Below are 24586 nucleotides of genomic sequence, written 5' to 3' on the forward strand. Positions count from 1 at the left end.
TAATTTGTTAACCTCTTTTGTCAGAAACAATTGGAAGTCAGTTGTTCCAAAGTCCAGCCAGTGAGTATTGAGGGGGTGGGATGAACTGAAATTTGTTTTCCTTAAAAAAAATTCTTGTACCTGGGCAGTATGATGAGGAGGATTACTGTCCTGGTGGAAGTGCATGCACACATTTTTATATAGACTATTCGTATATATATTTACATACAGGAGGTGGCAGAAAGTAGGGACACATTTAGTTTTTAAACTGTATGAACGTTAATGTATTCACGTATGAAAATCAGATATTCAGAGGTGGGATCGTAAAGTTTTATTTCCCGATATTTCATATCAGTCCATTTCCATAATGGAAACTGACAAAGTTTCGTCACCTGTTTTAAACATGCAGTACTCCTCATCATTCCGTATTAACTTGGCTTTCCAAATTCAGTACATGAGAACAAGATTTCTAAACAAGTCTCTTTAATGGGGATTACTCTGATTTTTACCTTTTCTTGTCATAAATATTATTGCACATTGAAAACCACATAAATAAAACTAGGCTTTCCTTTTGTCATTAATTTTCTTCGAAAAAGCTGCTGACTTCATACAAATCTGACCTACCATTGATTATGCTGGTTTGCATCAGCTTTGATGTTTCCAAAATAGGTGGTGTTTCTGGATGTATTTTTAGTGCTAATTTAAAAATCCAAACCATTTTTACCTAACACTTAGCTTTTTTACACATTCCAGCATACTACTTCCTTTGTAACTGACAGGTATAGGTGTGCCAGATATGTTGTACTCTGCAATTCAGGTAGGTTTATAAACCTGCAAAGTGTTTCTTCTGCATGCAGAGTTATGGTAACTAGTATCTGCTTCTAATATGATTTTCACATAGTGTCTGAAAATGGCAACTTGTGGTTGTGTGAACAATCGAAATATTTATGGTAGTTATGTTATGGCAAACAGGATATAAGGTTATTTGTAAAAAATGTATAAGCTACATATTTTGGAATCGAACTAGGTGACCAAGATAAAAATTCCCCCCATGGATCCAAACTACTTGAACCCAATCTCATGAGAGATTTAAATCTACTCAAAGGGTTTGCAGAGTCATTAGGGTCAAATATTGCGGAAAAGAATTAAGTTCCTCATTTTTCCAAAGAAGGCTCAATGATATATTGAAAAATTTGTGCAGTATGAACTTTTTAGTAATTTTCAATGGAGTAGAGACTATTGAAGTAAAGCCTCAAAGGTGTTTTTAAACAAGCATGCATCCATTCCTGTAGCCCATTCAGCTTCAGCATACATAAAAGGAAACTACAAAATCTTTTGGGAAAAAAAAATTCAGTACAAGAATCATGGTTGGCTAGTGTGTGGAGATTCTGAAGCTACTCTGACATTAAACTGTGTTGGGAAGGCTTACCCCCTAAAACATGGTTTAATGATAAATTTTAATAATAGTGAGCTTGCACAGCACAATACCTTCTGGACTGTATCTATTAAAGTTCTCAAACTAAGTGTAATTAAAAGAGATAAGTTGGATAAACAAATCTTACACCTGGAATAAAATGAAAAATTTTAATTTTTCATTTATTCAAGTGACTAAAAAGTTTAATTCAAGCAGAGAATTGAGGGTATGGAATTCTCCACTTATTTTATATCATGGAACATTAAGTTAAATCTTAGAATATAAAACAGTCCTCTCTTTTCACATTTAAACTTTCAATAAATACATACATATCATGATTAAAGGATTTAGATCCACAAATCAGAAATAAAATGTCCTTCTTTCCTTTGAGCTCTTTTTCAATTAACGACTGATCAATATGTCCATAGTAAATTTCATCCCCATACTTTTTTGTGCATCTGTCAGTTTCCTAAATATAAGAACATTTTAACATTAATCTATGATTTTACATTAGCCTATACAATAAAAAAATAAAAAGTGTGGGTTAGTCAAAAAAAGGTGAATTTTAGTATAGATTTAAAAAAAAAAAAAAAAAAAAAACACAACATCCTATTTTTATATGCAATTACTTCTTACCTCTACATATATATTCAAGTGGCTAACAAGCTTTTTAATTCAGATAAGAATAGCAAATGTATATGCAGTTTCACACTGCATTTTGAACTTGTTTCCCAGAACCTGCACTCCTAACCACTGGTGCCACATAACCCCCCCTAAACATATATCCTCACTCTAAGATTAGTTATTAAATAGTCAAAACCTGTGGAAGATTGTATTGTATGGCAGCTGTACTAGTGTCTCAAATTTCAACTACTAAATGCATAGCAGTATGGGGGCACGCACTGTCCTACTGCAGGATAACTCCTGTTAACAACTAACATAGTTTATTACAAATTTCATTCAAATTAGTTCATCTGTATGTCAAACTATAACAGATGTTGCTGTTCTCAAATGGCAATGTTCACCTTCTGCACTTCAGTGATAATTTCTAAGCAGTTGCCAGCACTTTTACACATTTTATCATGATAAAAAAAAATTCATATTATGCATACATTCTCCATTCAAATTGTTATTTTTTAATGGTACCAGAGCTTGCTGCTCACATTTGTCTGTATAGTATGTGTTCATGGGTAGAGTTATGTGGACTGGAATAACTAATGGACCTTACTCCCTCCATCTGGCTAACTATAGTCTTAATCAAAGAGAACTTTAGATGTTCCTCCCTGCCACTCTTTTGAAGAGGTCTGGGTGTGATTCCCATCAAACCCAGACATGGGAATACTAACTCACAGTTATTTTAACAGAACTTTATTTCCAGTATATAATGGCTATAGCAGTATGTACTGAATTGTGCCAGTAGATTGGCAACATTGTAGTGCTCTATACAAATGTACATTAACAATTGGCAAGAGTGAGTTTGCTTGTTTCAAAATTGTGGAGATTTTAGGGAAGACTCTGTATTGTTAAGATTAGACAAAGTTAAGAAATAATTTAATTTATATATTGTTGTGTGATGCTGGCTAAAACTGGAAATGAAATACAATACCTACCAAAAATAACAGGGATGGAGCACCCTTCTAATTGCAGGAAATTGTGGCTGTGAAATATGGAAATGGTGCAGCTTGTAAATGTGATTTGAAAATGTACAGTGAACAATAAGCAAAAGAAAAGAGCTGACAGTTTCAGATGGGAACGATAATTGGATGCCATGTGGAGAAAATGTCTGTGCATGCTACTGCTCAAGAAATTGAACTGCAAAATTACTGAGCAGAAGAAACCACTAGGCAGGTATAAAATACTCGACAGCAAAAGCTGAGATGGTGGTTTACTTCATCCACTATCAAGACCCTAGAGAATCTGACTCTGTAGCTGGGAACGATCATAGGTAAAAATGGATTTCTATGATACAGAAGAGCTGCAGTCCACAAGCCTTTAATAATAAAAACAATTACACATTTTCAATTAGCATGGCACACTTAACCTGTACGATGGGGTTAATGGAAATTGGTCTTGTGGATGAATGAGCCATGAGGAAGTATCATGATCTGGAACTTCCTCGTGATATGGACTATGTCTACTAATTGCAGTGCATCGAATTGTGAATGTTTTGTCCGATACTGATGGTCTGAACATTGTGTCCTATATGTCTCCGTAGCCGAGTGGTCAGGAGCGGGAGTGCAATAGCACACGCTCCTTGAGTAGACTGGGGTTCAAGCCCCTGACTGCTAAATACGGCCGATCTGCCAACCCGCATTGGACCAGCGTGGCAGATTATGGTTCATTTCCCTCAACATCAATTGTTGAGGGAAATGAATCATAAATCAAGGATTGAATAATCTTTTTTTTGAAAAGAATGACATTGGAACATTGTACTGGCTGAATGGAACATGGACCTCAACCTAATCAAACATATTCGAATTAAATCAGAAATGTAGAATTTGGTCTTCTTTATTAGTGGAGCTCACAAGTGCTTTAAATGAGTGGAACACAGTACCAATAGCTTTCTAACAGAAATTAGTAGAAATTCTTCTACTAATAACTGAGTAGCAAGGGTATTAAAAGAGATTGGTGGTAATAGGTTATCCTTGTCATTTTATTCTGTGCTGAAAGGGAGCTGCATGCCTTCCTGTGAGAGTGGTTAAATACTTTGGTGGAAACTAAATACATCTAGAAAGAAGTGCTAAAAGAAAAGATACATTTAAAAATTAAATGATACATGTCACTGAAGTAAAAAAGATTTTGAAATTGCATACACAACGACTGTCTTTGGTTAAATGTGGAACTAGGCTGGTAAAACAGTGGCAACCTTTGACAAATTTGTTTAAAGACGACTTCAGAAGAGGTGAGTAAAGCATTATGGGCACTTTTCAGAGCACAACAAACAATCACTAGTGAGTGTTACTGACATATCTAAATCCAGTTCATGATCCAAAAGTTTTAAAAGAAGACAAATGGATGATAAAGAAAAAAACTTCTGAATTGCAATTTTTGGTAAAAGCAATTCTAAAGAGGTTGAGAAAGCTGATAATTCTAGATATTTTGTCCTTACTTGTGCAAAAAGTCTGTTTCTCTCTCCTAGCTTGAATATAGCAATCTATATTCAACCGAACATAGCTTAAATCCAATGTACAGTAGAAATTCGATTATCCGCCAGAATCTGGGACTGAGACCATGACAGATAATCGAGTATGTACATTAAAAATATTATCCATACAAGTTAGATGACCAGGTCATCTAACTTGTTGATATTATTACATAATACATAACCTAATGAAATTTAATTAAACTTTATTTATTTTTTACCAGGTCATCAAAAAACCATAGCACAGATATCTACATACATACCTATTTTTAATATTTTGACTTACATTGGTCAAGTAGCACATAAAAAATTTAAAAGAAAACAATATTATATACATACAGCTTTGTTCTAATGTCATTAAAGAAATTTAAAAGAATACAATATACTCATAATTAAATTTCTAATAATTGAAACAAATTTCTTTTCTAAAAAAGTCAGTCAATTTCTTTTGGGAGGCAATGTTACAAATTTTACACAAAAGTAACACTTGCATAGTATCTGCTGCTTGTACCTCAAACCACTCAATGCACTTTGACAACATAGTTTCAGCTTCATAGTGGCTAATTATGTTTGTTTCATTAGCAGCAGCTTTTTCTTCTTAAATTGTCATCACTCTTTGCACAATTTAATCATAGTCTAAAATTTTGCATCAGACATCCATTTTGTCCAAATCCAGCCACTCGTTTACTTCTTCCACCCCAGGTGGGCAGGAGCAGCAGTGCGTAGCACATGCTTCTTGATTAGACCGGGGTTCGAGCCAGTGCCCACCAAATACGGATGTGGAAAGGTCAGGGAATGACCACCGCATATCCCCCTGGAGCAATATAGCCTTAGTTACCAATGTTCCTAAAAACAAAATAACAAACAAACTCCCTCCATCGAAATATTTTTAAAACCAGAAACATTCGAACATAACTGCAAAATTTCATTCCGGCTTCTTTGTATTGTTTGAACTGGAACATCATTCCAGGCATCAGCGACATTGAAAATTGCATCTTTTATAGTGTAGCTTTTCCAAAACTCTATCAAATCTAATTTATTTTCTGCCGAAACAAGTTTTCGAATGAACATTTTGCGATAATGTTTCATACTCTCAATCACGCCTTGGTCCATCGGTTGAATGAGAGATGTCATGTTTGCTGGCAGAAAGTGGCATGTTATTTTGCCATCATCACTTTTTAAATCACATACATGTAGGGGATGAGTAGGCACATTGTCCATCAGTAGCATTGCATATTGTGGTAAATCTTTTGATGCTAAATATGATCTTACACATGGTACAAATATTTTATGAAACCAATCATGAAATATATGTTGGCTCATCCACGCATTGTTCTGAGAAATATTTAACTGGCAGAGCATTTAAATTAATATTTTTAAATGATCTAGGCCTTTTTGGTTTTCCTATAACAACCAAAGGCAATTTATGACTGCTGCTGGCATTAGCACATACCATTATAGTGATGCGATCTCTTATCCAGGTGCAATATTGTTCAATCTTTGAGGTAGTGTCTTGCAATTAAGGCCAGTCTCATCGCAGTTGTATATCTGGTCTTTAACCAAACTTCGATCAGCTATTTCCTTCTGTAGTTTTTCACGATAACAGAAATTGCTGTGCTACCCGCACTTAGCTTCTCACCCTGGAGCGACAACTGTCGAATACCATGGCAAAACTTAAATTTGTCCAACCATCCAATGCTAGTCTTGAATGAAGGATCTCCGCCTAGTTTTTTATTGATTTCAATGGCTTTTTCGATTATTATAGGTCCCTACAATGGAATTCCTTGGCTACCTTTTTTGAACAAACCATTGAAACATTGCAATATCCAATTATTCGTTTTTAGCAAGCTTCATTGTTTTACGACTTTTAACATTACCGTCAGTGGTTTCAAATTTTGTCTGCATCACACTATATCATTTACTGTTGTTCTTCCTATTCCATAAAAACTGATGCTATACTTGTAGCACTTTCACATTTTCACACTTATAGCAATTTCACGATTGATTATTTCAATTTTTTGTAATAATCCCAACACTAGTCGTTTACATCTTCTCTGTCATTTAAATGGGCTTACTAAATAAAAATTATTAAAATGCAAAAGAAGAGATAAAAGTACAACCATGTACAGTGAATTGTATACAAAGACTGAGTGACACAGGGCCCCAATATCACAATGCATTACGGCGTAGTGGGGTTAAGTGATGGCTAACAGACTGAAAGGCAATCAAAGTTTTACTGTACTGCACATCCACGTATTGCAGTCATTACTCCTAGGTATGTTGAAGAACGCTAAATGTAAATTAATTTTACCAAGTTTTCAAATCTTCTACTTGGAAATTTATTACTGTAGCAGACTGAACACAAAGGACGAGTCAGACTTCATCGTGGGTATTTCTACTGCTAAGATTACGGAGAGGCTAAAAGGAGAGAAAATTCTGTTCTTTGTTCAGTGAGGAAATACTTTATTGATGCATGTGGCTACATTGTGCATATTTTCCCACTGAAAAATGTTCTTATAAATAACTGAGGTAGCACAAATTTCATCAACTGGCAGTGCATTCTTTTGTAGACGTTTTCACTACTTGTTGTCATTAAAGAAATAGTCAAAGCAATAAATGTTTTGTACCATCAGTTCTGTCAGTTTCAGTGTGAGAACCTGCCATATGTTATTACAAAAGGAGAAGGAATATGTATAGTGGTCTTTGGATGGGGAACTGACAAGTGCACAAGGAAGCTTGAAATATAAAAAATTATTCCAAGTCATGCTTGGCATTTTAACAATTCCTCATAGCAATGCTGAATGTGAGGGAATATTCAGCCAGGTTAGAAAAACAAAAATTGAGTTCAGATCTTTGACTCAACGTTTCTGAAGAGGGAAACATGTACAACAGGCTTTCTTAAAGCAATCACAATCAGCTTATGTCTAACAATATCCACACAGAAATTCACTGAGAGAAAAATGCTATGTAAGCCAATGTTTTAAAAACACTGTACTGGTAAACAATCCTATGTTTATATACTTCATATTTAATATGAAGTAATTTTACTAGTGAAATTTAATTTATAGTGTAGTGTGGAAAATTTCTTTATTATTTTATCTTCATTATTTTAAAAGCTTTATTATCCAGCATGCACATGGAGTTTTCAGCATTCCAGCTATCTGACTTATCATCAACATAGGAAAAAACCAATGGATACAATATTAAAACAAATTTTGGATTTGCACTGATGTAAACCATATTGTAATAAATGAAAAAAAATGTACAGGACAAATTATTTTAAATGGCACTGGGACCTTGTTGCTTATATCTGTATTGTATATTTGTCTCTAGAAGTTTGTATGTGTTCATGGACGAATTTGCATGTTATGCGGGCTGAAAAACTTGGGATAACTCACAGGTGGAACCCCACTTCCTCAACTTAAGGGAATTGCTAAGTACAATCTCAAGTGAAGGGAACTTTAGAAATTCAAGTCATTACTGGGAATTAAATCCTGATATATCACTAACTGTTAAAAATAAATTCCCATGGCTCACATGACAAACTAACCATAGGAAACGATGGGCCTTAAAGGATAATCTTGTTTATGGAGTTTGACTATTCCAAAAATGTGTGGGAGAATGTTACTGCGTATGCCTATTTGCTGGAGGGTATGTAAATTAATTTGTTTATTGGCTCTGAGTCTTCTTAGGATTCCACTTTTTCGCATTTTAATAACACAAGATCTCCTATACACAAACGTACACATCGAATCCATGCTACTGGCTCTTAAAGAACTATTAATTAAAGACGACACATTGACAAAACGTACCAACTTAAACATTAATGACATTTTAGAACTCATCACTTTTACTTGACGCCAAACAATTTAAATTCCAAAATAACATCTAAGAACAAATTTTCGGCCTTCCCATGGGCCTCGGTATCTCTGCCCGTTTATCCGAAATCTATTGAAGAAAAAAAATACTCCAACCCTTTCCTCCAGGAATTAAACTATACGAGATATGCAGATGGCGTCCTCTTAATAGACAACAGAACCACCATTGATACTTTATTGAACACATTTAATACAACACATGAAAGACTCAAATTTACCCTCGAAGTAGAAACCGATAAAATTAATTTTCTAAACTTCACTATATACAAAATATAGTACATCTTTAGGCACCAAAATATACAGAAAGAACACACATACAGGTAAATTCTTACTTACCACTCACACCACCCTCTATACATCAAAAAAGCAGTTCTATACAACGCTGTAAAATATAGTCACACACAAACAGACCTATCTGTAGAATTGCAATACCTCACCAAAAATTCATCAACAGAAAATACCCATTACAACTAACAAAAGAAACCATCACCAAAGTTCATAATAACACTAATAACCCAAGCAAAATTAATAACCACATGAATAAGAATAAGATACATAAACCCTTTATCGCACTCCCATATCATCAACAATATGCTAGAAGACTTCAACAAATTTTTAAGAATACAGATATCAAATTAATATTCACATCTCATAACAAATTAAGTTCCAAATTCAATTCATACAAGACAACACACGAATATGGGACACAAGATCATAACAACAACATATATTTGATCAGATGCCAATCAGATTGCCAAGCATGTTACATAGGCAGTACAACAGCAAAATTCGGGACATCAAAAATTTCCAACACGCGTGCATACTACCACTTTAACAGCTTCAAATCTAATTTAGCAAGTACAGAACTAACACAACATGTCCAATTTTATAATCATAACCCACTCATCGATTCAGCCATCACAGTAGTCAAATTAAATTCCAGCTATAAAATCCTTCAAAATGAAGCCCTTGTTATTGAGTGGTTTAAGCGCCATAATCACTCAACGTATTAAACAAAAAGATTCCCACCAACTTCTCCCCCATTTGGAATTTAGCACGTATTAAGTTTCCACGTGCACTGAAATGCATTTCGGAAACCCAACCTGTATATAACACACTCGCATGATCTCCCCCCCCCCACTATAGCTAACTGAGGACAATTTCGAAAGTCGCTCGACTATTAGCTTTCATCTTTCTTCATTTAATTTATTTTAATTAAGCAACCATAGAATGGAAGGTGCACTTTCCTTTCTTAGCAAATTTTTTATAGCCCATAACTTAGTTTATAAACCCATAATCCTCGTAAGTTATTAGAATCCTATAACCACTGTGCATGTGGTAAAACTTTCCACCAGCTAAGCGCTGAAAATTAAGCTAAGCTATACATAAGATATAGTTATTACAATACAGCACATAAGGACTCCTTAAAAGTCAAGAGTGAAATAAATATATTAACATTAGTATAAACTTTATTTCTTCCTATAGTGCTTACAGAAACCATTAGTAAGTTTGTCAATGCTAGAACATAGAATCAGTGCAAATAAAAAAGACACTGTAGTCAAATCAGCTCCTTTTCCTATAGCTTTATTTCCAATGTGTTACTGGATATCAGTAAAATTCTAATACTTTGCTGTATGAAGATATTAAAATTTATTTTTCCATATTGAAGGATAATGCCAACTGTAAGAGAACAGCTTTACAAATGAGTCAAGGGACCAGATTTCTACATACTTGAGTTCAAGGCAAAATGTATTCGTGACCACAGTTCAGATATGACCATTTTATAACTAACTTCTGCAGGGTATAATGGTTTCAAATTAGAAACCATAGTAGCCAATAAAATCTAACTCATACAGCATGCTTCATTGTTTATGTCACCGTTTCCAAAACTTTTTTAGTCACAGAACACTTTTCATCTCACAACATATTCACAGAATACTTACAATACACAAGTGTAGCGAGAGCCAAAGAACTGTTGCTAATATTTTGTTACATATGGTGCACCGTGCATCAGGAGCAACTTTATTTCCAACACATGTAAAGCCGAAATTCAAATAACTGTCATTATACTTTTGTTTTGGTCTTTTTTTAGTTGGTTCCTGTTTTTTCACTTCGGATTTTTGGGAAACAAAAGGCTGCGATTGTTCATCCTTACGTTGAAGTGAGACAATATTGTGTTTGTTTTCATCGATCACAGTTGCACTACTAGAAGTACTTTGCTTCTCATTTTAAAGTTCCTTTTTTTCAACCACAAATCCATTGTCATTTATTTTAATATTTTGAATTAGTAATAATCATCAAAAAAAATTTATACAAGGAAGTGAGTTTAGTTATGATGTCGGTTCGCTTCCTCCTTTCCTTCAATTCATGTACTCCAGGCTGAATGGTATACTTGCCATACTACGACAGTTCCCAAACTTTCTCGGTTCACGGCGTCCTCAGTGTCCCAGTAATTTTTAATGGCACCCCCTAGGCCAAAATAAATACCTAACAGTGGTTTTCGACCTTTTAATATATACCTATATAATAATTTTATTCTTTATATAGAGGTACTAAATATAGATCAATTATAGATTACCAAAAAATTTTAAAAATACGGTACAATGGATACCGTACACCTTTTTATAATGAAATAAATATATAAATTTAAAAAAAATAAATAATAACTTTAAGTTAAACCCAAATTACACGGCACCCTGGCTGAAAACCGACCACGAACTAGATCACCACATTGCTACCTTTTCGTAGTAGGTGTCATTACCTCTACGCATATTTCTCTATGCAAAGCCCACCAAAATAAAGTGTTCCGCAGTCTATGCCAGTATATTAATAACTGAAAAAATTTGTTAAATATTATAGTGATACAAAAGTGGTGTACACTATATATATGCAAAAAAATTTATTTTATTTTTTTAATTATTAATTACGATTTTTCGCGGAACCTTGTTCACATCTCAAGAATCACTAGTGTTCCGCAGAACACAGTTTGAGAAATGCTGGTTTATGTATTTAAAACTACTCGAGTCAAAACAGACCTTAAGATATTTTGTACTCCCACACTCCATCTTAAAATCTTGTCTATTTGTACCTTGGTTTTCCAGTAACTGTGCTAAGGCTGTTCAAGATAAGAAACTGTGCTAAGGCTGTTCAAGATAAGAATATTGCATATTGCAATTGGCTTAAATCTCCATGTTCATTTTCTGTCTACACTAAAGATCGCAACAATCAGTCTAAACTAGATTTTGAACAGGCTAAAGAGTAGAAAATTTGTAGTCACGCATTCTGGTCTCTTGTCAAAGCTGTTGGTCACAATTTTTGCCCATCTGTATATTCCCACTTCTGTCAAAACCAGATGGTTCTATTGCCACTTCAGTTAAAGATAAAGGTGACCTGCTAGCATCCCACTTTTATTATAACTTGTGTATTGATGATCTTACTAAACCACATCCTACCATTCCCAGTACACTCCATTCAATGCCTCCTGTCAAAATAATGTCAGAAAAATTTTGAACAGTTTTGATGCCAAGAAAGCACTAGGTCCTGATTCTCTCTCCACTTGTTTCTCAAAACCTGTGCCCTGAGCTTACTCCTGTTATATCTTGCCTTTTTAAAAACTTTCTTATTCCACCAGTGTTTTCCCTTCTGCTTGGAAATTTGCTGATATCCAACCAGCTAAAAGTGGTGACAAATCCTTCACATCCAACTATTGTCCTATTGCACTATTCTACTGTTTTTAAAGTAATGGAGAAATCCATCTTATGATTTGCAAACTGTTTTTTGTAATTGGGTGTCCAGTTTTCTCTCTGACCACTCACAATGGATTTCTCAATGGAGAAATCCATTGTGAGTGGTCTTACATGAGGTTCATCAACCTCGTGTACTTGCCTTACTCTAACACATGATCATGCCCAGTCTTGCACTGATATTCCATATGCAATGTATTTGTTTATATAATGTCCAGCTGAAGAAGGGGCACATCGCCCCGAAAGCTCCTGTTTTTGTTTAAATCTTAACTCAGTTAAAATAAATTGTATTAATTTCTGTTTTTGGTTGTGGAAATATATATTTTATCAAAGATGGAACCCGAAACTAAAGGCCTTTTCACATACATTTATACCCAGTGTTTTTTTTGTAATAAAAAGATGCTAGTACTCATTCTTTGCTATCAGGAAAATATGAAAAGTATTCTAAAAAATTTTTTTTCCTGATATTGTTACTTTAGTAGTAATGTTTTTAGAATAAGAACAACAAATTAAGTATATTAACAGTTTATTAAGCATAAATTTATTATTCAAGTATATAAAAAAAAAAAATAAGTAAAAAATAACATAAGTAAAAATAATTTCATAATAAAGTTTTTGTAGAATATTCCAAATTTTTATTAAGTTCTCATCTGGCACCCTATGCCAGGAGTCGGCAACCTTTTTTTGAGTGAAGAGCCATTTTTGATCTAATTTAAAAAAAGAAGAAAAAAAAAAAAAAAAGAGAAGAATCCGAAGAGCCACACCTCAGCTCAAGCTGGGGGGGGGGAGTTTTTTTTAAGAAATGGAATAGAATGGGAAGGTGTTTATTAAAAATATATATATTTTTTGAAATATTATTTATTAATACTGAAAAAAAACGTAACAAACATCCAATTTGATACAAATTAATGTGACTTTTGCTGATGAACTTCTTGAGCGAGCCTCTCAACATCGTGTGAGTATGTCGTAATTAAACATGCTCGCATTGTTCAGATGACAGTTTCTTGATTTATTTTTAATATAGCTCATGTTCAGAAATATTTGCTCGCAGAAATACGTCGAACCAAAAACTGAGAGAAGTCCAAATGCAAATATTTTCCAATTTATATATGGGTCTGGTAAGCTACTCCACGCATCGAACACAATTTGGTCTGCATTTTAAACTCATCTATCGCAGTCTATTTGTGTAGAATTGCAAGGGCAGCCTCTCCAAATCCTCAATTTTAGTTTTAAGGCATTTTAGTCTTGCACTCCACACATCCTTGATTTTTAAGTCCTCTTAACTCCATTTCAAATTGTGCTTCATGTGAGCTGTAAAGTTAAAGAACAGCAGTTACGTGTTAAAAGAGCTGCATGTAGCTTGCGAGCTGCAGGTTGCCGACCCCTGTCCTATGCCGACTTTTCTTCCTCTTGCTGAATGACATTTCCGAAGCAGCCGTGAATCGACATATTTTTTTCTGGATTTCGATCAAGAAAAAAATATGTCGATTCAGCGGTGGGCCTACAATTTTAAGAAACAGAAGTGAAGAAACTTTTTTTTTATCATCAACGAAGCACTGATTGGGCTGGCGATCAGATTAATTTGTGAAAATCCTTGTTCACATTCACTTGATGAAATTGGCATCGTACTCAAGAGCGTTCATCAAATTCTTCTGAAACCTTATCAATCAGGTATCCACGAATTGTATATCTCTTTCATTTAATTGAAACCTAATTGGCAATTTTCTAACTTCACTTTCACCAAATGCCAACAATTCATGTTTAGAAGGATTAATACCTTCGTTGTCCCCGTTTTCTGTCTCTCGTCAATAGTATTGTCACTAGTTCTTAAATTTGAATTGTCGGTGTCATTCGGATATTCGGGTACTGTGACCATGTTAACAGAGATAGGAAAAATTTACGAAAAATGTGGATAATGCACTTCCACGAAACAGATGATTATTTGTCAGAGGTAAAAGAAAATCACTTTTCTAATTCTTGAACAGGGGTGCTTACAGTTGATTCACAGAGGTGTCCAACCTATGGCCCGCGAGGAAAGTGAACTAAAACAGCATTTTAAATTTTGCTAATTAGGAAAAACATTTTCTAATTAAATGTTTTGCTCAGTAAATGTAATTGTGTATTGTACTTAATAAAATTTTCAAATATTTTCAATTTTACTTTTACATGCAACAAGATATGGAAAATGCAACACATAAGAAATCTTGAATTTGAATTTTTGTGAATATGGCTCCTGTACGGGAAAAGATTGGACACCGTTGCAGTAGAAGGTGGGCCAGAGTCCATTGGGAATACACCTTGATCTGCTTACTCCTAACTAGCACGATTCTTCCATTCTTGGGACAGGTGGTCGGATAGGTTTTACCAGGTACCACTAAGTTGTAGAATGCTTTAGCTCCCTTAATTCATGCAGCAGCAGCAGCACTAATTACCTAAAGGCCAGAAAAGCGAACAGTTTGCCCCGAGTTAATTCTCTCCTAATCCTTTTGCTATATGAAAATTTTCTTTGCTTAATGGAAACTATTTTAAATGTAACTTCCAAGTGGAATTCAAAATAATTCACTATAAAAGGACTTCGTTAAACAGAGGCCCAACTGAGTAATTTAGAATTATAAAAATGGTTACACAGTTTTATATAAAAAAATATTTTAACAACAGACAGAAAAAAATGCAAATTTAGTTAAATAATTTTAAACTTATTTAAATAGTAGGTAAACATGTGAAAAAAATTTACGGAATATTACAAATTTAAGTGCGCTGCATCCAAATGTCACACGTCACTGTTAATAAAGTGCCGGTACGGCGTACCGTCCCAAAAAAAGCACTGTTTATACCATTCAGACACCCTTGCAGCCTGTTGGCCTACTGGACAGTCTCTTTCTACCACTATCTATTGGAATGAGTTTGAACTACAACATCGCACTTGTTTATTTTCAAACTCATTGAACATGACTATAGCAGAACCAGTCCAGGCATTTTATTGCCACACCTCTTATTTCAGTGAATGTTAAGAACTAACAAACATTAAGCATTTAACATTGCATCTGTAAATGTCTGTGTTGAATAAAAGATAGTACTATGGTTAATATGTAAATAACAGTTTAATTTTTAAATATGAACAAATGACAATAAACAATCACAGCAAATATTGTCAGAATATCAATGGGTGTGCTTTAGAAAATAAATGCTCACACATAACAAAGATTGCAAAGTTTTTCTTTTCCCACCATTATCATTATAGCAGAAAGAAAAATGGGCTATCAAGATCACTCATTAGACTTCTTCAATAGCATTAGTAGAAAGCAGGGATCACCAAAGGGATGATCTTGAGCAACCTGTTCCCCCCCTTTTTAGTCATCCATTAATCAGCTATATGACTAGTTATAATGATGCCAAAAAAAACCCCTCAGCTGTGTGGAAATAAACTTGGTTGTGCACATCAGTAAGTCACTCTTTATGGAAGAGATTAACCATAGATTTAATGAAGTACACATTCCTAGCTGTACCCACACTGGACATTTTAATCTGTCTTTACTCTCCGCTGTCCTAAAGTTTGATTTGATTTGATTTTGGTTTTTAGGAGCATTAGCAACTAAGGCCATATTGTTCCGGGATATGCGGTGGTCATTCCCTGTCCTAAAGTGATGTCAAAGTTACTATGTCATGCAAGCCCTGTATAACCAGTGAAATAAGAGACAGCACTAAAAGAGAGACATTCAAAGTAATAGCAAAAGTGTCGTGGCTTGAGAATAAGATGTTTTTGGGACTATACTGTCCTTCCATCTGTTTTTGCAGGCAGCAGGATTTAAACTGCATTGACAATGCAATAGTCTTAATTATAAAGAACAAACTTGCCTTTGTAATAGTTGCCTGGTATTGGACTGCTTTTTAACAGATGCTCTCGCCAAAAGTTTTGTTATAACAGTCTGTTTCGGGACTGACCAGTCCGATGTCAGGTAGCAGGTGGTCTCTAGTGAAATCACTCAGGCAAAACAGATCACTTTAGCTCTATTGCAACTACTATCTGATTAGGGACCAGTTGGGCCTGAAACAGGCTGTCGTGGAATTCTCATCTCTTAAACAAATGGCCAATTAAAATGATGTTCTTTTAACACATTCACTGCCACCTATATTTTAGAGGGTGCATCCAATGTGCCATAATTTTTGGAATAAACATTCCAAAAATTCATATATAATGGTTTGAAAGAGTTTGTAATTCATAGCTAATAAAACAAAAACACTTGCTGAGCTGTAAATTCAGAACAAATCTTAATTTTATAAAAAGTTCATTCAATTACATAAATTAACATCAACACAAGCAAAGAACAAATAAAACTGTGTGCCAAGTCTATTAAACAAAAACAAAGCATTGTTGCAAAGAGTTCAGTCAGTGTGCCAATATTGAGTAGTTGTTAATTTCATGTGCCTTTACCTTTACAGCATAAGTGCTGTAAAGGTTATTGACTGCTTAGGAATCATATGAATCACTCACAGTGCTTGGGTGCTTTTTGAACTCAAACATGCATAATGGCACATCGCTTATAGTGCTGTTTGATACTTATATGCATAAAGGCAGCAAATGTTAAACAAATGGACTTTTGTGTTGATAGCAGTGCAATATTAGGGCAATTCGTTGCAAAAGTCAAGTTATTTCTGTCATGAGAATTAAGACTATTGCACTGTCTATGCAGTTTAAACTGTTTTTGCAGCCAGCAAGAGTTTTAAGACAAATGTGATCTTTGACATGATTACTGGACTACTTCTGTAATATTTCTGGCTTTTTAAATGTTGATGATTATTATTTTTTTTAATATTTTGTAAAATATGCTAGATTTTAGAGTATGCTGTATATGCAATTATATACACACATTAAAATATATTTTTGGTGAAATTTGCCATCAAGACATGTGATTGAAAGTGCAAATTACCAACACAAATTAAATGAAATGAAAGTGCAAATTACCTGTTAGATAAAAATAATTTTTGTTTTAGAATAGTTAATTACCCAGGAAAACTATTTGCTATTCTTTCCAAAGCCATTTAATTTTTCTGGTGATAAATAAATGGCATTTTGATAATTTGATTACAGTTGTATTTAGGTGCAAGGAGTTTCCATTATGTTGGTCACATTGCAATTTGAACTACAGAAGGTGGCTGGAGTTAGCCAATCATTAGCATGAGTTAGAAAGTTTTACTTTCTCTGATTGTTTATTTATATTTAAACTGTACAGTAATAAACATTTTGTATACTGAACTCCAATAGCCACTGTTGTTGTTTTTTTTTTTTTTTTTTTTTCCAAAGCAAAAATAGATTGTTACTTTAATATGACTCCTCAAATGCAATCCACTTCTATTGTGTTCTAATATTATAATCATTTTATAGTTATCTTCTTATCGTAGATGTCATTTATTTTTAGGAGTGACTATTTTAATTTTTGGAACACATCCTCTCATTACACCATTATATTTATAGAAAAATCAAAGGAGAGATACTTTAAGAACTTTTACTTTACAAATACTTTTCAAGAATGCATAGTGTTCATGAATTGGAAGGTTATTGTACAAGATAATCATTCATTTAACAGGTGAAAAGTAAGATCAACTGGACAACTTTTTAGAAAGTACCACAGAAAAATTAGTAGAATTTCTAAAGAAAGGGGAATATTTAAAAATTTGGGAGAGAATGCTAATTTTCTAATTTTTTGATTGTATTCTATATATATATCTCAAGAGTTTCTACAGTGAAAGGGCAACTCAAAACTTTCAAATCATGGTTAGCATTGATAAAAATAAAATTGAGAACATTTTCTTTTACTATAAAGCTAAGAATCTGAATTAAATTTAAACACTTTTTTGAAACAAAACAATTAATGACGTAGGCCTGACGTAGCCCAGTGGTCAGGAGCGAGAGTGCATAGCACGCGTTCTTTGAGTGGACCGGGGTTCAAGCCCGTGACTACTAAATACAATAAATATTTGTATCGACGATTTATTGTAAACTATACTGATTTGGTTGTTGTGCTGGAGTATAAACAGAAAATTTATTTTATTTATTTATTTAATGTAAGTGATCCTCCTTGTCAATGAAAAAATCTGTTATGCAACAGATTGTACTTCTATCACATGATGATTTTAACTGTGATGCAAATATGTTTTCATATGCTAGGTTCACTTCAGTTCAGAGAGAACAATCATGAAGCAATAGATTTTTACAGTTGTTATGTGTTTTTAGGAGTGACATTTTATTTTGTGGAACACATCCTCTTGTTATACCATCATATCTATGGAGAAAACTGTAGTATGAGTTTCATAGCAATTTGTATTTTATGCCAGTGTACAAGCAGTCAGAAAAGCAAGCTTCTATTACATTTTAAATTGTATGTGTACTTGGGAAAACTGCCACAAACTCATGCTGTCATACATGCAGTTTTAAGGAAGATTAACATCAGGTAGCACAAATGATTTTTGAGAGTAGACTAAAGGCTATAGGGTGAATATGCAACTGGAGGCTTTCAGCATTCAGTACTTAAAAAAAAAAAAAAATAAATAACAGAAAATGGACCAAGTGATTAAAGAGGCCTGTCAAATGGTTGCTAAAAAGATTACACATAAGCTGAAGAATACCAGTGATATATCTCAATCATATTACATATAAAATTTTTGGTTATGGAAAGGTTATGACAAAAATGGGTTTCATAATTGTTCACCAATAATTACAATGCAAATCAAGTATGATGTGCCAACAGTGAAAAAGCACATTGAATCACTGTCCAGCTTTTTAACACTGGGGTGATATAATGAATCTTGGTTTCATGACTACACAAAAGATGAGACAAGAACACATCCACGTTGGATAATGTACACATGCACTAGAAAGTTGCTACCTGAGAACTGAACCGGGCCAGGCATGCAAAACATGCCCATCTTGCTTTTCAATTAGTGTTGACAAAAGTGCATACCACTGGTGTGCCAGTGGTATGCACTTCTGTGTACAATTATTTGGTTGTACACCAAATAATTGTATACAAAAGTGTGTGCACTTTGGTATACAATCATTTGGGGCATCTATCTCACTATTTTCTGATAACCCCTTGTGTATTATTAAAAACTACACCAATTTACAAAAGCAAAGGCATACCTGACTCAAACAATAGCACACAGAAAAATTCCAAAAGCTTTTAAAGCCATCTATTAATTGCTTCAAAGGAATTTCTTGATAGTACTTATTGGAAAACAGCAGTCTGAGAAATGTTTCGTCACCTTCATTAGAGAGAACATGCTGTGCAAATTGAATCATTGGTGTGATGCCAGTTCCAGCTGCCAACATCATTACATGATGATACTAAATATCAAAAAATAATATTCATTAAAATACAACAGTGGTATATCTAGGCATCTATGGGAGGAATATAACCATCATGATTCAATTTAAGAGAAACTAATATAAAATTAAGGCGATCAATATGTATATTAATTAAAGGATGAAGGATAATAAACAAACATTTTATGCTATATAGTAAAGTAATCACAATATACACTCATATAAGGGTAAGTTCTTGATAAAATGTTAAGAAATAAATATTTCAGAGCAAATATTTAAATGTTCATAAACTTATTTTTTCTAAGCACTTAAGAAATATATTTATAATTGTTTCTGCATCCACAGATTCAATCTGCACAAAATCTGTGCAGATAATACATCACAGTGTACAAAACTCATTAAAAACAGTCACTTGTAACCACTGATATCTCGTATAATAATGTAAATATTTGATAATTTTCTTTAGACATACTTCTGCAGTTCTTGCACCATTATATCTATCAGGAAAATTTATCTTCAAAAATTAAAATCAGTAAACAGATAAACGGACACTAATATGCTTTCATCATATATGAGCAGAGTGATTCAATCAATATCGCAATTACTTGTTTCACAGTGAAGGTATATAAGGTGAATGTTACCATTATAAAATAAACAAGCTCATTAAAGCAAACTAAAAAATCACATATGTACCCTGTATGCACAAAAGATGTTTTATGTGTAAACATCTTTGATGACATTTATTTTATTTGTTTTTTTTTTTTTTTTTTTTTTTTTTTAGGAGCATTAGCAACTAAGGCCATATTGCTCCGGGATATGCGGTGGTCATTCCCTGACCTTTCCGCATCCTCCGTATTTGGTGGTGACGGGCTCGAACCCTGGTCTAATCAAGAAGCGTGTGCTACGCACTGCTGCTCCTTCCTACCTGGCTACGGAGGCACCCTTTGATGACACCTACCAAATTTCGAACAGCTAGAACAGAAATCATGAACAATATAATTTATGCTCACACCCGCTACTTGCTCTACCAAATCAATGTTAGTGATAAATAGGATGCACACACCCACTGCTTCTTCTACCGAATCAATATTTGGAAGAGAGTAGCCTACTTACCCATTTGATTGTAGCCACATGTTGAATAGTATGATTGCAACAATACAAATATTTGTATTGTTGCAATCATACTATCATGTTACTCTGTCATACTTTGTTGCAAATTACACATGCAGTGCTAACAATATCTGCAAGAAATGACAGTATCATTGCATAATATGCTATCGAAACTACAACGTGGCTCAAGATCTCAATGAGTACAAGCGCGAGATGCACATTCCATTTCACAATGAGGAAACAGATACTGTCACAGATGAAATATGTCAAGATCTACGACGACAACGAAGAGCTCATACTATATCGTAAATTGTATAAATCGAACCTGGACATTTGCAAAATTATTGAAATATGTAAGATGTGTCAAGACAACGACGACCCTGATGAAGCATGCAGTAATGACCTGTAACGCGATTACGAGAAGACCACCCCTTTCGAAACTTTTACAATCATCCAAACAACATGAATGAGGATCTAAAGCTCGCCACGCTCAACCGACTCAGTGCAATTGCAAAGAAATGCGAAAACTTGATGACCAATGAGGACTTCTGCAACTTAATGAGAATGGCCAATGACAAGCAAAAGATTTTACTCATGGAGTCTTATCTCCCAATCGCAAACAGATTCAAATATTCTTGACCGGCCCAGCTGGTTGCAGAAAAACGTTTATGATTCCCCTCTTGACAGAAATATATCACTGTTTCAGTAATACTGATGGGCACTGTAATGCCTACATTACATGCACTTCAACTGGTAAGGCTAAAGCACATGTAATGCTCAGAGCTGGTTTATGTCAGCTCTGAGCACATCCAAGATCACCTCCCACGATCCTTTGCATGATCCCTTCTCCCGACTCCGATTTTCTTTGTTACGAAACGGAAACGACGTCAAACTACTTCATTTCTGTGTTGCAAAATTGTGACAAATTGATTTTACTACTGTCCAAAATTTAGTAGGTGCCGCCGCCAAAGATGTTTACACATCAAAAATATTTTAAATCCAAACTCGAAAAGAAAAGACTCAGACAAGTAAGATGACATTAAATTTTTTTTTTTTTTTTTTTTTTTAATTCTTTACTCTTTCGATATGAAGTGAGTTATCTTCTTTTCAGAAGATAACTGAAAAATACAGAAGCAAAATATAATACTCAGTGATCATTGAATTATGACCACCCCCCATCTGTAATGGACCAAGCCAGTATAACAAGTGGAACAGCTTTGTACAAGAGTAGTCATATTTGCATGTTTGTGCAAGGTGAAATAATAAAGTAGTTATGGAAAATAGTAAAGATATCATGGGGTTTCAAAGGGGTGCATGATTGTGTGAGCTTGTCCACTGGGTGCTTCCATATTAGAATCAGCATGTCTTGTCAGTTGCTCAGCCCACTGTGGTTAAGGTGTACAAAGAATGGTGTCAAATGGGTCAAACGACCTCCCGCTGACAGAAATGTAAACGATTATGCAAGATGGATGTTTGCAGTAAGTGAAGGGTCCAGTGTGCTGTACGGGCTCAACAGGTGGTCACCATGCAACAGTTGACATTGCAATACAATATGGGGAATGTAAGAACAGTATCCCAAATGATAGTGTGCTGTACACTCAAACATATGGGGATTCCACAGCAAACAACCCAAGAGGCATCCTCTCCTCACCACTGATCATTGTTGATGGCAAATGCAGTGATGTCAACAACACACTGGAGGATTAGTCAGATGAATCCAAATATCTGGTGCAACATACTGACGGATGCCTTCATGTATGGCACAAGCAACACGAGTCCATGGACCTATCATAATTGGTGCCCACGATCCAGGCACGTAGTGTTCGCTTCTTAATATGGGGCATATTTTGCTGGCAAGAACTAGTACCTCTAGTGGATATGGATCGATGTTTAACTAGTGAGATCTACCGGCAGCTCTCAGGAGACGTGCACCCTGCCATTCTGCATTTTTACCCAGACAGAAATGGGATCTTCCAAGGCAATAATGTGCCATGCCATCAGGCAAGCACTGTGCACAAGTGGTTTCAAGAACACAGTGAAGATATTACCCATGTTGATTAGCCTCCAAATTTGCCTGACCCCAATCAAATTGAACACCTGTAGGATGTTTTGGAATGGGAAGTGAGGCATATGGGACACACACAACCATGTGGTTTGAGGAACCAGAATGAAGATATCACCCATCTCTTGATTGGCCTCCAAATTCGTCTAATCTACTCCAACTGAGCACCTATGGATGTTTTAGAAGGGGAAGTGAAGCATATGGACATGCAACCATCATCTATGCAGACACTCTGGAAAGCCTTGCAGGCAGCATTGCAGCAGATCCCTATGGATGTCTTCAGACATCTAGTGGAGTCAATGAGGCAAATAACGGCTGTTATCTGTATGAATGATGGCCGAACACTGTATTAGGTAGGTGGTCATAATTCAGTGATCACTCTGTGTATATTCATAAAATGGCAAAATTAAAATATACTCACTGTTATGAAAGAATGCTGACAGTAAACTGCCAAAATTAAGAATTCAAATCTGAATACTAACAATTTTGTCATGTTAAACTTTTATTTGTATTGCTTGATTTTGATCAGCATTGTGGCATTCACTCATATTAAATTTGCAGTGATTTAATGTAAAGAGACACACACAAGTTAATCTTTTTTGTAATAACATTAAAATTTAATTCCAATTTTTATATTTATTGCAAGGATGAAATTTTGGGAAACAATTGTCATTAATTTATTTCCCCATTAGCTTTTGTTATTTTTCATTAACATTTCTCTTTTTTTCTCTCTATTTTAAAGAAATTGAAAAATCAAAAAGATGATTCTTTAGTGCTGAAACTACAAAAGAGACTAAAAAAAATCTTGGTAAGATTTTGGAAAGGATATGAAAAATAAGTATCAAAAAGTGATAAAATGTTTTGAAATTTAGTTAAAAAATCTCAGAATGGAGAGGGAAAAAAATCATAACTAAGATAATCAAAAGTGAAAAGGATGAAGTTAAAATACAAAAGAAAGATAGTTTAGGTATATATCAAATAAATGCCTTGATTTGGTATTTGAAGTGGGAGCTGAAGAATATATCACTGTTGAAGAGGAAGAGATTGAAATAGGGGGAAAACTGTGTATATTATCTCTATTATTGAAGTAGAAAAGGTCATAGAAAATATGAAATATGGAAAGGTAGCAAGTCTAGATGAAATTACACCTGATATGCTGAAAGCTGGAGAGAAAATAGGCTATGGTCACTACACTGGTCCAATACAGGAAAAAGGAAATAAAGCTGAATGTGCAAATTACAGAGGAATTGTATTTCTCAGTGCAGAAATTCCCAACCAATATGAAGTGGGCATCCTCCCGTGAGTTTTCAGTACCACAAAAAACTCAAGGTATGCCCCAAAAATTTAGCACGATCAAACCCATCACTGAGTTTTGCTGATTCATGGTTCACAATCAGTGTAACTCAATACAGCATAATGGTGAATATAATTTAAAGTAGTTAATTCTAGAAATCTTGTTGTATTTCTTAGAGCTAATTTATTTCTCCATTACATGATGCAAGAAAGCAAGCTTATATATAGCATCAGCCAAAAAAATAAACCCTTATTTTACCCATCCAATTGCTCCAAATGTTTGTCAAGTTCTGCCTTCAATCTATTTAAGCTATCAACTTCTACAATGACAGATGGAAGTTTGTTCAGCAATCAACCACCCGCTAGCTAAAGGCAAACTTCCACACATCTATCCTACAACCGTCTTTCCTCAATTTGAATTTATGCCCTCTCAGGCGATTATTCTGAACAAGAGGAAGAATCCCATCCACATTGAGCATGCTCAAACCATTCAAGACTTTATACACCTCAATGAGATCACCTTGCAGGTGCCTAGTCTCCAGACACTTTCTTTTGGAAAACTTAAGCCTTTCTTCTTAAGAGCAACCCTTTGTTCCATTCACTAATCTTGTTGCCCTTCTCTGTACTCATTCCAAAAGCTCTAC

General features: G+C 34.5%; 1 protein-coding gene across 1 annotated transcript in view; it reads right to left on the reverse strand.

The window, feature by feature from the left end:
* Positions 1 to 24586, reverse strand: part of LOC150088096 (NADH-cytochrome b5 reductase-like) — a 190621-nt gene that overhangs the window by 92663 nt on the left and 73372 nt on the right. Inside the window, exons 6-7 of the mRNA XM_090370016.1 lie at positions 19295 to 19498; positions 1723 to 1862 (exon numbers count right to left, since the gene is read on the reverse strand). Coding sequence (XP_090226142.1) covers positions 1723 to 1862; positions 19295 to 19498 — 344 coding nt within the window. The remainder of the gene's footprint in view (positions 1 to 1722; positions 1863 to 19294; positions 19499 to 24586) is intronic.

Source organism: Mastigoproctus giganteus, chromosome 3 (genome assembly GCF_048544385.1).
Source record: "Mastigoproctus giganteus isolate SK-2022 chromosome 3, ASM4854438v1, whole genome shotgun sequence".
In the NCBI taxonomy this organism is placed as follows: Eukaryota; Metazoa; Arthropoda; class Arachnida; order Uropygi; family Thelyphonidae; genus Mastigoproctus; species Mastigoproctus giganteus.